General features: G+C 39.6%; 1 protein-coding gene and 1 pseudogene across 1 annotated transcript in view; both read left to right on the forward strand.

Annotated features, from left to right (window-relative positions):
• LOC144661220 (A disintegrin and metalloproteinase with thrombospondin motifs 19-like) overlaps nucleotides 1–9948 on the forward strand; it is a 67739-nt gene extending 57791 nt beyond the window's left edge. Inside the window, exons 21-24 of the mRNA XM_078521919.1 lie at nucleotides 6497–6701; nucleotides 7121–7267; nucleotides 7830–7974; nucleotides 8405–9948. Coding sequence (XP_078378045.1) covers nucleotides 6497–6701; nucleotides 7121–7267; nucleotides 7830–7974; nucleotides 8405–8544 — 637 coding nt within the window. The 3' untranslated portion in view covers nucleotides 8545–9948. The remainder of the gene's footprint in view (nucleotides 1–6496; nucleotides 6702–7120; nucleotides 7268–7829; nucleotides 7975–8404) is intronic.
• On the forward strand, nucleotides 664–1840 carry LOC144661306 (neuropeptide Y receptor type 1-like; annotated as a pseudogene).
• Nucleotides 9949–12909: the final 2961 nt, after the last annotated feature.

Genomic DNA, 12909 nt, shown 5'->3' on the forward strand with positions numbered 1-12909 from the left:
TAAACAGAAGTCAGTGAGAACAACAGCCCTAGGCCATCAACTTGTTCTTCGCTATTAGAAGTTTTAGAAAGGAGAAAGTTCAAACCTGATATGTAATTTATTCATCACATGCACATTTAAGCAACACCGCAGGGGAAACACTTAATTATGTTGCAGGGACCGCGGAAGGGGAGCGGCTAGTAGGGTTTTAGCCCTACCATGTTTCTGCTTGGGGTGACGTTTTAGGGCTCCAGATGGCATAAAATATGTATGAATTTTACCACTTGAAAGTAACAAAACACGTCTTCTCTTGTATATGCACTTTACGAAGTCCTACTGGCCCTACCACTTTAAAATGGTCTCCGCGATTTCTGTGTTTAATGCTACAACGTAGGTGTACCAATAATAGATTCTTAAGCGTCCTACTAAAGTCAAGGTGTTATACAATACGGCCAGAATCTTGAAAACCGGATTTTCTAAGTAGAGCACTGAATGACGAAGTCAAAATGACGACTTGATTCTCAATAATGCTTAGTGGTAAACTTCGTCTTGTTCGTTTCTGCTTACATTAGTGATTTTCGAAAGTTGTTTCAAATTTTGCCTTCATACTGCGCAGTTTTTTGTAAGTGTATATATATATAAATGCAGATCGTTTCCTATTCGATGTCTTTTCCGGCAACGTCATTTTGCTCTATTCGACTTCTATTTTGATAGTTCATGCGGGCGATAAAAAGGAAATTATAGTTTGTTCAAATGCACTGTCATTAGTTAAAGGTCAAGTCGTCTCCCAACAGCAGTGCTTAAGGCTTCTTCAACAGTCACGACGATCATCGTAATACACGCAAAGACCACTTTTGCGACTTTAACTTGCGCAAGGTTGCTTCCTTATTGGACAAACACAGTCTTTATACGGGAAACACGACGCCGAATCCAAAGAAAGAGAGCCATGAACAGTGCGGGAAATAAATCCAATAGAAACAAGCACGATAGTATAGGCTCTAGAATATCTGTTGTGATTCGTTCGTACCACGATGCTCGGGAAGATATCAGTAAACATCGTTTGAACAGTTTTGGCAATCATCGTAAAAGTAGGCATTTTCTTGGTTATGTTACGTGGAAAACGCTATAAAAGAAATTCTTCAAATTTATTCATTTTGAATCTGTCCTCGACGGAGTTGGTTTATCGACTGCTGGTTTTTCCCTTGGTTGTCTATTTCGCAGTTCCAAGGTTGGAAATCAAAAGCCTCCACTACAAGTTGATAACTTTCTTCTCGGAGACTTTTAGATCGGTCATATTCGTCAGCATGGTCGCCATAGCTACCGACAGGTACTAACACATTGTGCATCCTTTACAGTCTTTGAGTTCAAAGAGGAAACCTGCTTTTCTTGTTCTACTGGTGTGGCTGTACGCAGTAATGGTATCATGTCCTCTTGTCATTAGCGTCCAAAGCATTTCAGTCACCACAATTCCTGAAGCTCGAGATATGGAATATGACAATTGCACTGACAAAAAAATCTGTGATATTCCACAAAACACGCTGGGTCAGTCTTCAACTACTATATACTTTCTGCTTGCATTTGTTTGCCACTGGTCGCTGTTATCACGTTGTACTCAAAATTAGTCATTTTCTTGCAAAGAAGAAGCCGTAATGGAACGATGCACAAAGTGGCGGCGAGATCAAAGTCCATTGGATATGTCCTGTCTCTAGGTCCTGCTGTTGTTTTTGCTATGCTGAGATCTTATGGCGCTCTCAACGAAACCCCGTTTAGCACACTGCTACTGGTTAGCTCAATGGTCGACATTGCCACATATACAAGCTCACTGGCAAATCCATTAATTTACGCGTACTATAACAAGGATTTCCGACTAAAAAGGCAAACTCGCACACGGTACAAGAAGAGGGCATCTCGTTTTCAACTATTCTAGTAACTCGTATCGAGAATCATGATTGAAAATAGAGCCATCAGTTAAGAAAACAATCGATCTTCTTTCATTCCTCGACTTCCCGGCAGATTTTGTCTCGACTCTGTCTTGGTCCGTGTTTATCTCCGAGTATTTGTCGTTTATAAGATACTTTACGATAAGATTAGATACTTTAATAGAAGGTTCATTTCCTCCACAATTGCAAATTGATAAGATAAATTAAGAAAAACATATATGTTTAACTTAACCGGAATTTTTGTGAGAACGTATCCATTTGTCTCAGTAGACAAGGAAAAAACGTTGGGAAAGAAATAGTGCACACAGTTGAAACCTCAGTAAATAGGTGCGCGTTTCTTAACATTTCCGTGCTTAAGAGGCTGTATCTGTAATAGTGGTCTGCCCTATCTGGCTTGTTAAATAGATTTCGCTCTTTTCTAGTGTGTTGCAAGACTTTCATGTACTTATACTAAAAACACAATTCACTTGACCGGATCATTAATTTTTTTCGAGTTTTTAAGGATTTTCGGTTCACCCGAACGAGCACTTGTAACGACCACTGTCAAGGCTTAAATTTACCACAACTTTGAAAATTAATTAAAAAAGAACTAACAACTTCTGTACCAAACAAACACTACAGCCTGTTAAATTATGTCTTTTTAATTTATCACACCAACTTTCACGAACATTGAGCTCGAATCAAGCTAGCAGCAAAACATTAATGACACCCCTATCACACACCTTGATGAAACACTTGAAAACGGCTCAGATTCAAACTTTAATTTTGAAAAAGTGAGGCGGTCTACTTCAATCAAACCAACGCAGCCGAAAAGTAGATGTAATAGAAAATGTTCCTATCGAAAAAAACCTTTTGGTATCGTCTTAATGAAATATTTACAGCTGTGTAAACTTGCCCAATTTCGAGGATCTTCATGTTTGCAGCCATTTTGAGGGACTCGTCAGGACGAGGAGTTTCATCAACTGGCCTCGCAGACATACCTCACACCTTCAGAAATAAACAAAAATTAGATATAAATGCAGTGCAGTTCAACTGAAAGAGAATAAATCGTGTTTAAAAATGGAAGCTCGACTTACATTTAAACGATTTCTACGGGCGTAAGGTCATTCTTGTTCGAATTTCGCTTGATGATTCCACAACAAATAACAATATTTGACACGCAGACTTTGACTGAATGTAGCGTTTGAATCAGTTAAAGGTAGTTACCTCGTGCTTTCCCTTCTTTACCGGCGTACAGCGAAGTTGTTTTCACGACAAAACAGCAAGCATCAGGTAAAGAAGACCAAACTGACATGTTTATCGATTGGTCGGTTATATACTTCATGTATGGAGTACCGTTGTGTACCGTATGTGTACCGTATAGTGCCTCATACATGAACTAGTGACCGACAGGCCGTTTCTTCAGCTGTTTCTTCGACGTTCAACGTTTTGCGATGGAAATTTGCTGTACGCCAGTAAGGAAGGAAAAGCACAAAGTTACTGTCTTGAGCTGATTCATAGGCTACATTAAGTTTGTATGTCAAATATTGTTATTTCTAGTGGAATCATCGAGCGAAATTCAAATAGTAACAACCGTACGTCCGTAGACGTCCGTAACAGTCAAAATGTAAGTCGAGCTTCCATTTTTAAACACGATTTATTCTCTTTCAGTTGAACTGCACTGCATTTATATCTAATCTTTGTTTATTTCTGAAGGTGTGAGGTATGTCTGCGAGGCCAGTTGATGAAACTCCTCGTCCTGACGAGTCCCTCAAAATGGCTGCAAACATGAAGATCCTCGAAATTGGGCAAGTTTACACAGCTGTAAATATTTCATTAAGACGATACCAAAAGGTTTTTTTCGATAGGAACATCTTCTATTACATCTACTTTTCGGCTGCGTTGGTTTGATTGAAGTAGACCGCCTCACTTTTTCAAAATTAAAGTTTGAATCTGAGCCGTTTTCAAGTGTTTCATCAAGGTGTGTGATAGGGGTGTCATTAATGTTTTGCTGCTAGCTTGATTCGAGCTCAATGTTCGTGAAAGTTGGTGTGATAAATTAAAAAGACATAATTTAACAGGCTGTAGTGTTTGTTTGGTACAGAAGTTGTTAGTTTTTTTTTAATTAATTTTCAAAGTTGTGGTAAATTTAAGCCTTGACAGTGGTCGTTACAAGTGCTCGTTCGGGTGAACCGAAAATCCTTAAAAACTCGAAAAAAATTAATGATCCGGTCAAGTGAATTGTGTTTTTAGTATAAGTACATGAAAGTCTTGCAACACACTAGAAAAGAGCGAAATCTATTTAACAAGCCAGATAGGGCAGACCACTATTACAGATACAGCCTCTTAATATCTTGAATTCTTAAGATTGAGGCTATATTGTAGTAGCCTGATACTGGGAAAAGGAAAAAACAAGGGCGGCCAATTACTGTTCTTATTATACATTGTAGTCACTAGCTATCTTCTCATTGGCTAAGAGCCTACAGCTAATTCTGGGAATCCGCGCAACCCCGCGCAACCTACAGATTAGTGAATAATCTGCTAGCAGATTATTCACTAATCTGTAGGTTGCGCTCGAAATGCATGATTTCCAAGACGAATGTGTCAGGCATCTGGCGGCGATTCACTTCTTCAAACGAGAAATAGTTTGACCAAAGTTCAAAAATTGCTGACAATTAAGTCTCGGAAATCACTAAATGACTAACAAAAATTAGGAAGGAACTATTCCACGATTTAGTAGGACGATCAGCCGGAATTAGCACGTTTTGAAACAAGTTGAAATCGTTTGTCATTACTTCCTTTTCCAGAAAAACAATGTATAATAAAACAATTATTAGCTTCGTTTTATGTGATATCCGGAATAATCAAGGTCTCTTTAAGTGTTATCAGCCGAAGCCTTCGGTTTCGGTTGATAACACTTACCTCGACCTTGATTATTCCGGATATCACAAAAACCTCATCCAATAATTGTTTATTCTTGCACAATGCCACAATTATCTTGACCTTGTGTACATATACTGTAAACTAAGGGGTTAATAGATGTTGCAGTTGTTTGAAAGATCTCTTGTAAGAAGGTAACCCTAAACCTCTCTCCTCCTTCGAAGAAAAACATAACCGGGGAAACATGCATAACTGTTTAGGTAATGTTTAACAGTATCAGATGTAGTAACTAAAAACGCAGGTAACGATAAATAAAAGTGAATAAATGTACTTGCTGTATCTTTATTGCCACGAGAAGAATATGATTCTTATACACGTACATAGTAAATCATTTCTGATTTCCTTAATACTCTGTTAGAAACACGCCCTGGACTCCTAACCCTGGATTAGCGTGAATTTTTTTTCATTTTTTTTAACTTTTTAGTTGGATTTTCTGTTTATATTTTCTGTCCTCCAGTTTTAACCTTGGCTAATCTCATACTCCACAAATCATAAGCAATGAAAAGCCCTTTCAACAGAAATTGAACCCTTGACCAACTTTTAATCCTGGGTAAGCCTTAATTGTCGAAACATAATTGTCACTCATTTTTGTAACACAATGAAGTAGCCCTGAAAGTTGGCTTCGCATCCAAACAGTATCTGCAAGTGATCTAATTTATTCTCATCATCTGTCTGCTCGACAAAGTATGATTCCTCAAGGAGAAATAAGATATTGATATTGATCCGCTGGAATAATCGGATTTCCTGAGAGAAAGGGATCCCCATATACGAAAGCAGTTCTTGGGGGCTAGGGCAACAATCCGCTCTCCTCCCCCTAAGGTTGCTAATTTGCCACGCCGACAATCTTCCGATTACCAAAAACTTATCGTCGGCACCTCTCGGCTCAACTTTGCCGCCCGACAGACAACAAAAGGCTTTTGTTTCAAGAGCTGCGGAGGAATTTGATACCGAACAATAGAGCATTTCTTGATACGTTGTTCCTGTTGTTTCTTCTCTTCTTTTATCGAAGCGTAGCGAGCCATTCAGGTGAAACCTTGAAAGAGCTGCTAGCCGACCCTAAAACGTTTTCACTGCATCGAATTATAATTTTATGATGCGATGATTGCTTTGATACGGTTCCAGAAGTGGTGCATTGAATTTGAGCGAGCCTTTTCAGAGTATAAAGCATGGAAATCGAAACACCATTTCGTGTGCGCGCAAACCTATTTCAAAATGTTGATTTTCAGACAAAATACATGTAAAAGCGACTTGACGGATTTTTTTTTCATAAAATTTAGGGAAAATTTTCTGCTATACTCTTTTCATTGCTTTTTTGTATATAAAAGCGCTTCATTTTAGTGGGTGAAAGGGTAGGCAAAGCCCTCATTCGAGCCTTGTGGCCCATCAGGCCGGAGCTTATCCCGGTTTCCAGTCTTTCCATAGCATGAAGCGAATATGAGTGGGCTTGAAGAAAACACAAAAGGATAGACATGATGACATTACGCGTCTCAAACTCCCTTTCAAAACAATTTGTTTTATCGCCAAGGCAAAGCAACTTTTTTTCAAACAAAGTGCTGTAATATAATAAAGACACTTTTCAAACACTTCCGTCCGTTTTGTTGAAAAGTACTATAACGGAAGTTACGAGAGCACTCAAGGATTTAGTACATCTCTTGCAGGTGGGCAGTGTCGCCATGGAGACCCTGTTCCAAGACGTGTGGACCTGGTCTCCAGTACCGCTCAGTTACTTGTATGCATCAAACTAGAGATGGCACCACTGAAGAGAGCTCCAGCCACTTATGTCCCAGCGACAAACCTTCAGGGGTTCAAAACTGCATCAAGAAAGCGTGCCACTTAAATTGGATGGCTGGACCGTGGTCTCAAGTGAGTCACGACGAGTATTATCTAAACACATGTATCGTATTTTTACTGTCTGAATACGTGTTCTGCTCTTCAGTAGTTTCTTCAAGCACAAAATCCCCTGTAGACGTTATCAAAGATATTCCTAAATAATGTCATTTACGAGTATCAAGGCTAACCGAATCACCTAGCAGTAGTTAATTGAAACTTCTAGCAGACTGTCTAAAATACAATCCTTTTTGCCAAGAATGCTCGGTTACAGGCACTGCTGTTTATTGGTGCTACGTAACTTTGTTTCATGCTTCACGTTTTTTTCAGGGAAAAACGAGTTGAGCGACACTCCAAAGAACTACAGCTATAAACAACAGATTGAAGAATCTAACTTAACTAATTGTAAGGTTTGTAATCATTTGTAAAATATGGTATTTTTCTGTGATATACAGTGCCACGGTCTGTGCGATGTTGGTTACCGTCTGAGGAAAGTCCGCTGCCCAGTTGAGGGGAAATGTGCACACAGGGAAAAACCTCGCACCCGGAAACCCTGCTTTAAAGGATCGTGCTACGACTGGACCACTGGAAAATGGGGAAGCGTGAGTAAAAACGTGTTCCTTGCAATAATAGCACAATAAGGCCTGAATCTATATATATGACACCAAGGCAGTTGCTTCGGTTGAAATTTTGTCTGCCTCACCCGTCTACTACTTTGAAATACGAGATTTCGAACATAAAGGCAAGTAATGTACCGGCCAGCGCACTATTCATGAGTTTCTAGCGGCACAGAATGGCATAAAGAAGCTTGTTTTCGTGCTGTAGGGGTTTCAATAAAATCATGTTGTAGTGGGCAGCTAGTTTTAGTAGAATAACCGACTTCATTTTTAGAGGGAAAAGTAGCCGTCTTCTATAAGTATAGTAGAGTGAAGTATCCGACGCTTTTAGTCGACCGCAGGTGCTTATTGACAGCATTTCGTGCATATTGTCGCCAGTTTTAAGAATGATTAGTGAAAAATGCCTTGGCTAAACGCTTGGTCTACAGTATAGCTATGGGGCTTAAGACAGACTGCAGGCAACAAGAAATATAGAAGAGAATTACATGCACACAGTCATGTTATCACACTGTACTAAATTATTTTCTTTTTTCTTTTGCCTCGGCAGTGTTCTGCCGGATGTGGTTCAGGAATGCAAAGCCGACCAGTGACTTGTACGCACCGACTTACTGGAAAAACTGGTAACACTTGCAACGCAGGATCGAAACCTGCGACAGCGCGCGAGTGTAAACTCAAGGAATGCAAGGAGATAGGTTTGTGTTCTCCATTAGGTGTATCAAACACAGTCGCTTTCTTAAGCTCTTGCCAAACGGAGACACTCGTGTGAGCAGTCGTAAGTTTTGGAACATGATAGGCTTGCATAGTGTGCGAAAGTTGTCAAAAAGATCATTCTACTTACATATCCTAAAAACATAAAAAAGAAACCGATCAACTTGCAATGACTTGTGTTGGTTGGCCAAATGCGAAAAACCTGTGTCGGTGCTTTCCTTATGTTAATAAGTTAATGATTTCTCAATCCATTTAATTCCAAGTTGTGTCCCCAAATTAGTATGGGTTTTCCCGAGCTAAGTTTTTTTTTGACACGTTAATAAAGTTTCTTTTGATATAGCTACATGGTTTTAACTAGCGATTCGACTGATAAATTTTGTTATATACCCACTGTTGCTTTAACTGATTTTGCAGATGTGGTATTAGAGACAGTCTGCTTTAAAGACAAGTACAGCAGCAAGCAATGCCAGGCGGTAGTGAAGTACAACCTCTGTTCCACCAGGGCGTGGCTGGATCTTTGTTGTAAAACATGTCAAGATGCTGGTCGGCTATAATTGTAGAAATTTCTAATAAAAATAATGCTACGATTGTAGCAGTGCTAGTGCTATATTGTGCATACATGTATGTACATGTAATTTAAGTAAATTAAATAAGCGGCATTGCAAACAAATTTCAAGTAAAAATTAAATATTGCACTTAGTGAGGAGGGACCTCCTGTTTGCTAGTGTGCAGGGGTTTGGGTTCTCACAGGACCTCGCATCACAGCGAGGTCCTGTGAGAACCCAAGATTTCTTTAAAAAATGTTTCTTGATGTACAATAGTTACGCCTTTTGTCTTCAGTCTTTCATAGTATAGGCGGCATGCTTTTAGCAATTTAAATCCTGTATAGGCTAAACCGAATGAAGTACATGAAAACTCTTACAATCCCACAGGACTGACCCGTGAATGGGCAGGATGGGTGCACACTAATAAAAGAAAGCACTGTGATCCCGAAGGGTAGGGTACAGTGCGACCTGGAAGTTAAGTTTCAAGTTAAACTAGCAAGATAAGGTTACTGATCCCCTTTGGCAGCTTATTAATTAATGCCATTTCAGCTACCAAATTCATTCCCTTCCAAGTATAGAATTACATCTTTGGAGTCTTCACCCACTACTAATATAATTTAGCAATTTTAACAACGTCATAATGACAGACACCTCCAACAAAAGTACACGCAATACAAGAGCCAAGGAAAGAAAAATCCAATCGCTGCATCTGAGTTACATTGAGTATTTCAACTCCTAAGCACAGTTATTTCTCATAGGCAGAATCGGTATGTAAGCTGCGTCTCTATGGATTAAAGACATTTTAATGTCTTATTTAAAAATAAGTTTTCTGTTATTGTGTTGTTCCAGAAAATATCCATCCCCCTACCACTGGTTTGAACTCCTCATCTCTGAGTGGGAAATTTCAGTTTAGCTTTATACTTTCCTTTAAAAATTCTGGCCTTTGAGATCCCCCAGGTCCCTTGAAATTTCAAGTGAGCTTCCATGGGGTGGGTGATTTGTTCTGGAACTGCACATTCAAAGAGCGCACACAGTAGAGCGGAACAAGCAAAAGTAAGTCCAGCTCATTACAGACACGTGTTGACAAATACAGTTTCCGTATAGTCAATTCAGACTATTTTCAATGACCAGTACAGTGACTGCTACAATCTAATGAAAGGCCACTTGTAGTGCAATTTCGAGAGGTGTGAATACAATGTTGTTATAAGTTTCAGTTAAAATGCTACTAAACACATCATCTAAAATTTCAAATAAAAATAAAATGTACGTAAATCATTTGAAGTAACAAAACAATTAGGAGTGCTTGCTATAATAGAGGTTCATATGTACATTGTGTAAGTTAAGAAATTCTGATAAATTAATTCAGTCAAAGTAATTCAAGGGACTGGAAATAAAAAGAAAATTTTGGTTTTATTTGATAGTCTTGATTTTGTATTAAGAAATCGAAACAGCTCACTTTACTTAGAAAACGACCAAGGGTTGGAACGTTTTCCCATACCAAGCCCCCCATATCAGACCCCCCCCCATACCAAGCACCCCATATCAGACCGCCCATACCAGGCCCCCATTACCAGGCCCCCCATACCAGCCCCCCCCCCCCCCATACCAGCCCCCCATACCAGGCCCCCCATAACATACAATATCCAGCCTCGAACAACAACATACGATATCAGGCCCCGAACGAAAACATACGATATCAAGCCCCGAAGACAACATACGATATCAGGCCACAAACTATATATAACATACAATATCAAGCCCCGAACTGAAACATACAATATCAAGCCCCGAACGACAGCATACGATATCAGGCCCCGAACGACAACATACGATATCAGGCCCCGAACGACAACATACGATATCAAGCCCCAAACGACAATATACGATATCAGGCCCCAAACTATACATAACATACAATCTCAAGACCCGAACGACAACATACGATACCAGGCCCCGAACGAAAACATACGATATCAGGCCCCGAACGACAACATACGATATCAGGCCCTGAACGACAACATACGATATCAGGCCCCAAACTATACATAACATACAATCTCAAGCCCCGAACTGAAACATACAATCTCAAGCCCCGAACGACAACATACGATACCAGGCCCCGAACGAAAACATACGATATCAGGCCCCGAACGACAACATACGATATCAAGCCCCGACGACAACATACGATATCAGGCCCCGAACGACAACATACGATATCAAGTCCCGAACGACAACATACTCATACGATATCAGGCCCCGAACGACAACATGCGATATCAGGCCCCGAACGACAACATACGATATCAAGCCCTGACGACAACATACGATATCAGGCCCCAAATTATACATAACATAGAATATCCAGCCCCGAACTAAAACATACAATATCAAGCCCTAAACGGCACATAATTGTAAATAAATATATCATAACATATAGACTACTACTTACTACTTATCCTCATCGAGCCCATGAGGACTCTTGAGACCGGCCAGAAAACTGCGCCATCCATCCCGGTCCGCCGCCGATGCAACAGCAGCCCCCCCCACGAACGCCAACCCAGCCGGTTTCTTTCTGTCTCCACGGTTATAACATATTGTTGAAGCATATTTTTATAGATGTTGAAATATACGTTTATTAATTATTAACCTAAAGTGTGACATTAAATTAGGCTTCGCTTTTGGCATGCGCTATTCGAAATACTTGCTGAAAACAAACTATCACGTAGGCAAACATTCCTCGACTCAGGAAGTGTTTCAAACAAAAACAACTTGCCACTCTAATCCTTTCACTCAGTCAATTAACCTTTACCGAACTTTCCCACGGTCGATTTCTATACTACCAGGAATAATTTGATACCATGCGTTGGTCAGGAATTCAATAACATCCGCTCACAAACCGCTAACGGAGTTTGGCCAAAGTAATTAACTTACGTTTGTCGTAAACACCTTTTGTTAACCTTTCGGGTTATTTTAATAGTCCAAAATGTTCTCATAGTGTTTTCATGTTTATCACAGTTATTTTAGATTGGCAAGTACGAGTGTTTGTGCTTTTAGCTATGCTTAGAGTGAATTTAGTTAAAAGAAAAATGTTTTGAGTTAAGTTATGTGATCTTAGTTAATTGCGTTGGACGTAAACCTTCTTATGAGTAATTGCGTTGGTCGTGTACTTCAAAAGAACTGCGGAAACGTTAGTTTCCGATATAAACGAACAATGGAACACTTTAATTAATGTTTACTCATACACGCGGGAAATATTTACTAAGTTTCATAATATAGCTTTTAATTCTTTTGTGCTGCTTAAAGAAAATAGGATCACGTACATTCTGGTTTTGAAACATTCTGTCCAGCAACTGCTGTGATTGGTATCAACTATTCCGATTTCGGGATCGCTTTTAAAGATACTTTCAGTTGAGCGAAAGATAAACACTTAATTTGGATGATATCTCACTTAAAACCTGCTCTGAACTCGAAGCACGTTTTCGACTATCAAAGAAACCGCAATTTCTATAGTTCTCGCGAACTTCAAAAGAATGTAGCTTTTAGCCAATCACTGCGCAGTATGGACATAGTGCGAGCGTACTTAATCGCCAGTTTTTGGTGTAAGTTCATGAGTTACTGCCGGCAACGACTGAGAGTAAGAGCTGAAGAATAAAGAAGACCTCTGATCCTAGAAGTTGAAGTCTGACTGAGCTAGTCCCCTAGTTGCAGTGCATTTTGTCCTGTAACAATATAGACTGGTTCAGGTAAAAATGTACTTGTGCTGTTACAACTGAAAAGCTTTTCATTTTCTTGCGAAAAAGCAGCCACGCACTCGATTTTAGCCAGCGCTCTGGTTTCTAGATCGATAGATTCATCGTTGATGAAGCTTATGTGAAAACCGATTTAGCTTTCGAATGCTCCTTCATGTACGACGCTAGCTCTACAGACACGAAAGTCATCGATCGATTGATGGCTCTCAATGTCCACTTTTTTGGCAGTCGATCACTTTCTACACGTAATTGTCAGACACATTTTGCTTCTTTGCTTCTTGCTTTTCTTGTCAAACCCCTTTAAATTTAAAAGGCCGCCTTTATGCAGCCGCCTTTTACGGCCGCCTTGCTACACTCTTTCTACTACACTCTTTTTAGTTTATAAGAATCTAGTTTATAAGAATATCGAGGCTGAAATTTGCGAATTTTTAAGAATATTTTTAGAATAAACCCGAGGCTGAGATTTTGAAAAGAATATAGTTTTTAGTTGAAACAAAATCAGGTATTTTCATTTCTCGTCACTTTATCTCTGTGAGGAATGCTTTGTTTAAAGCCAAAACGGCCAGGCTGCAACGAAGACCCCCGGGCGAAAAGCAATGGTATATGTGCACAATGTAACACG

Source organism: Oculina patagonica, chromosome 1, assembly GCF_052425735.1.
Source record: "Oculina patagonica isolate OP01 chromosome 1, crgOcupat, whole genome shotgun sequence".
In the NCBI taxonomy this organism is placed as follows: Eukaryota; Metazoa; Cnidaria; class Anthozoa; order Scleractinia; family Oculinidae; genus Oculina; species Oculina patagonica.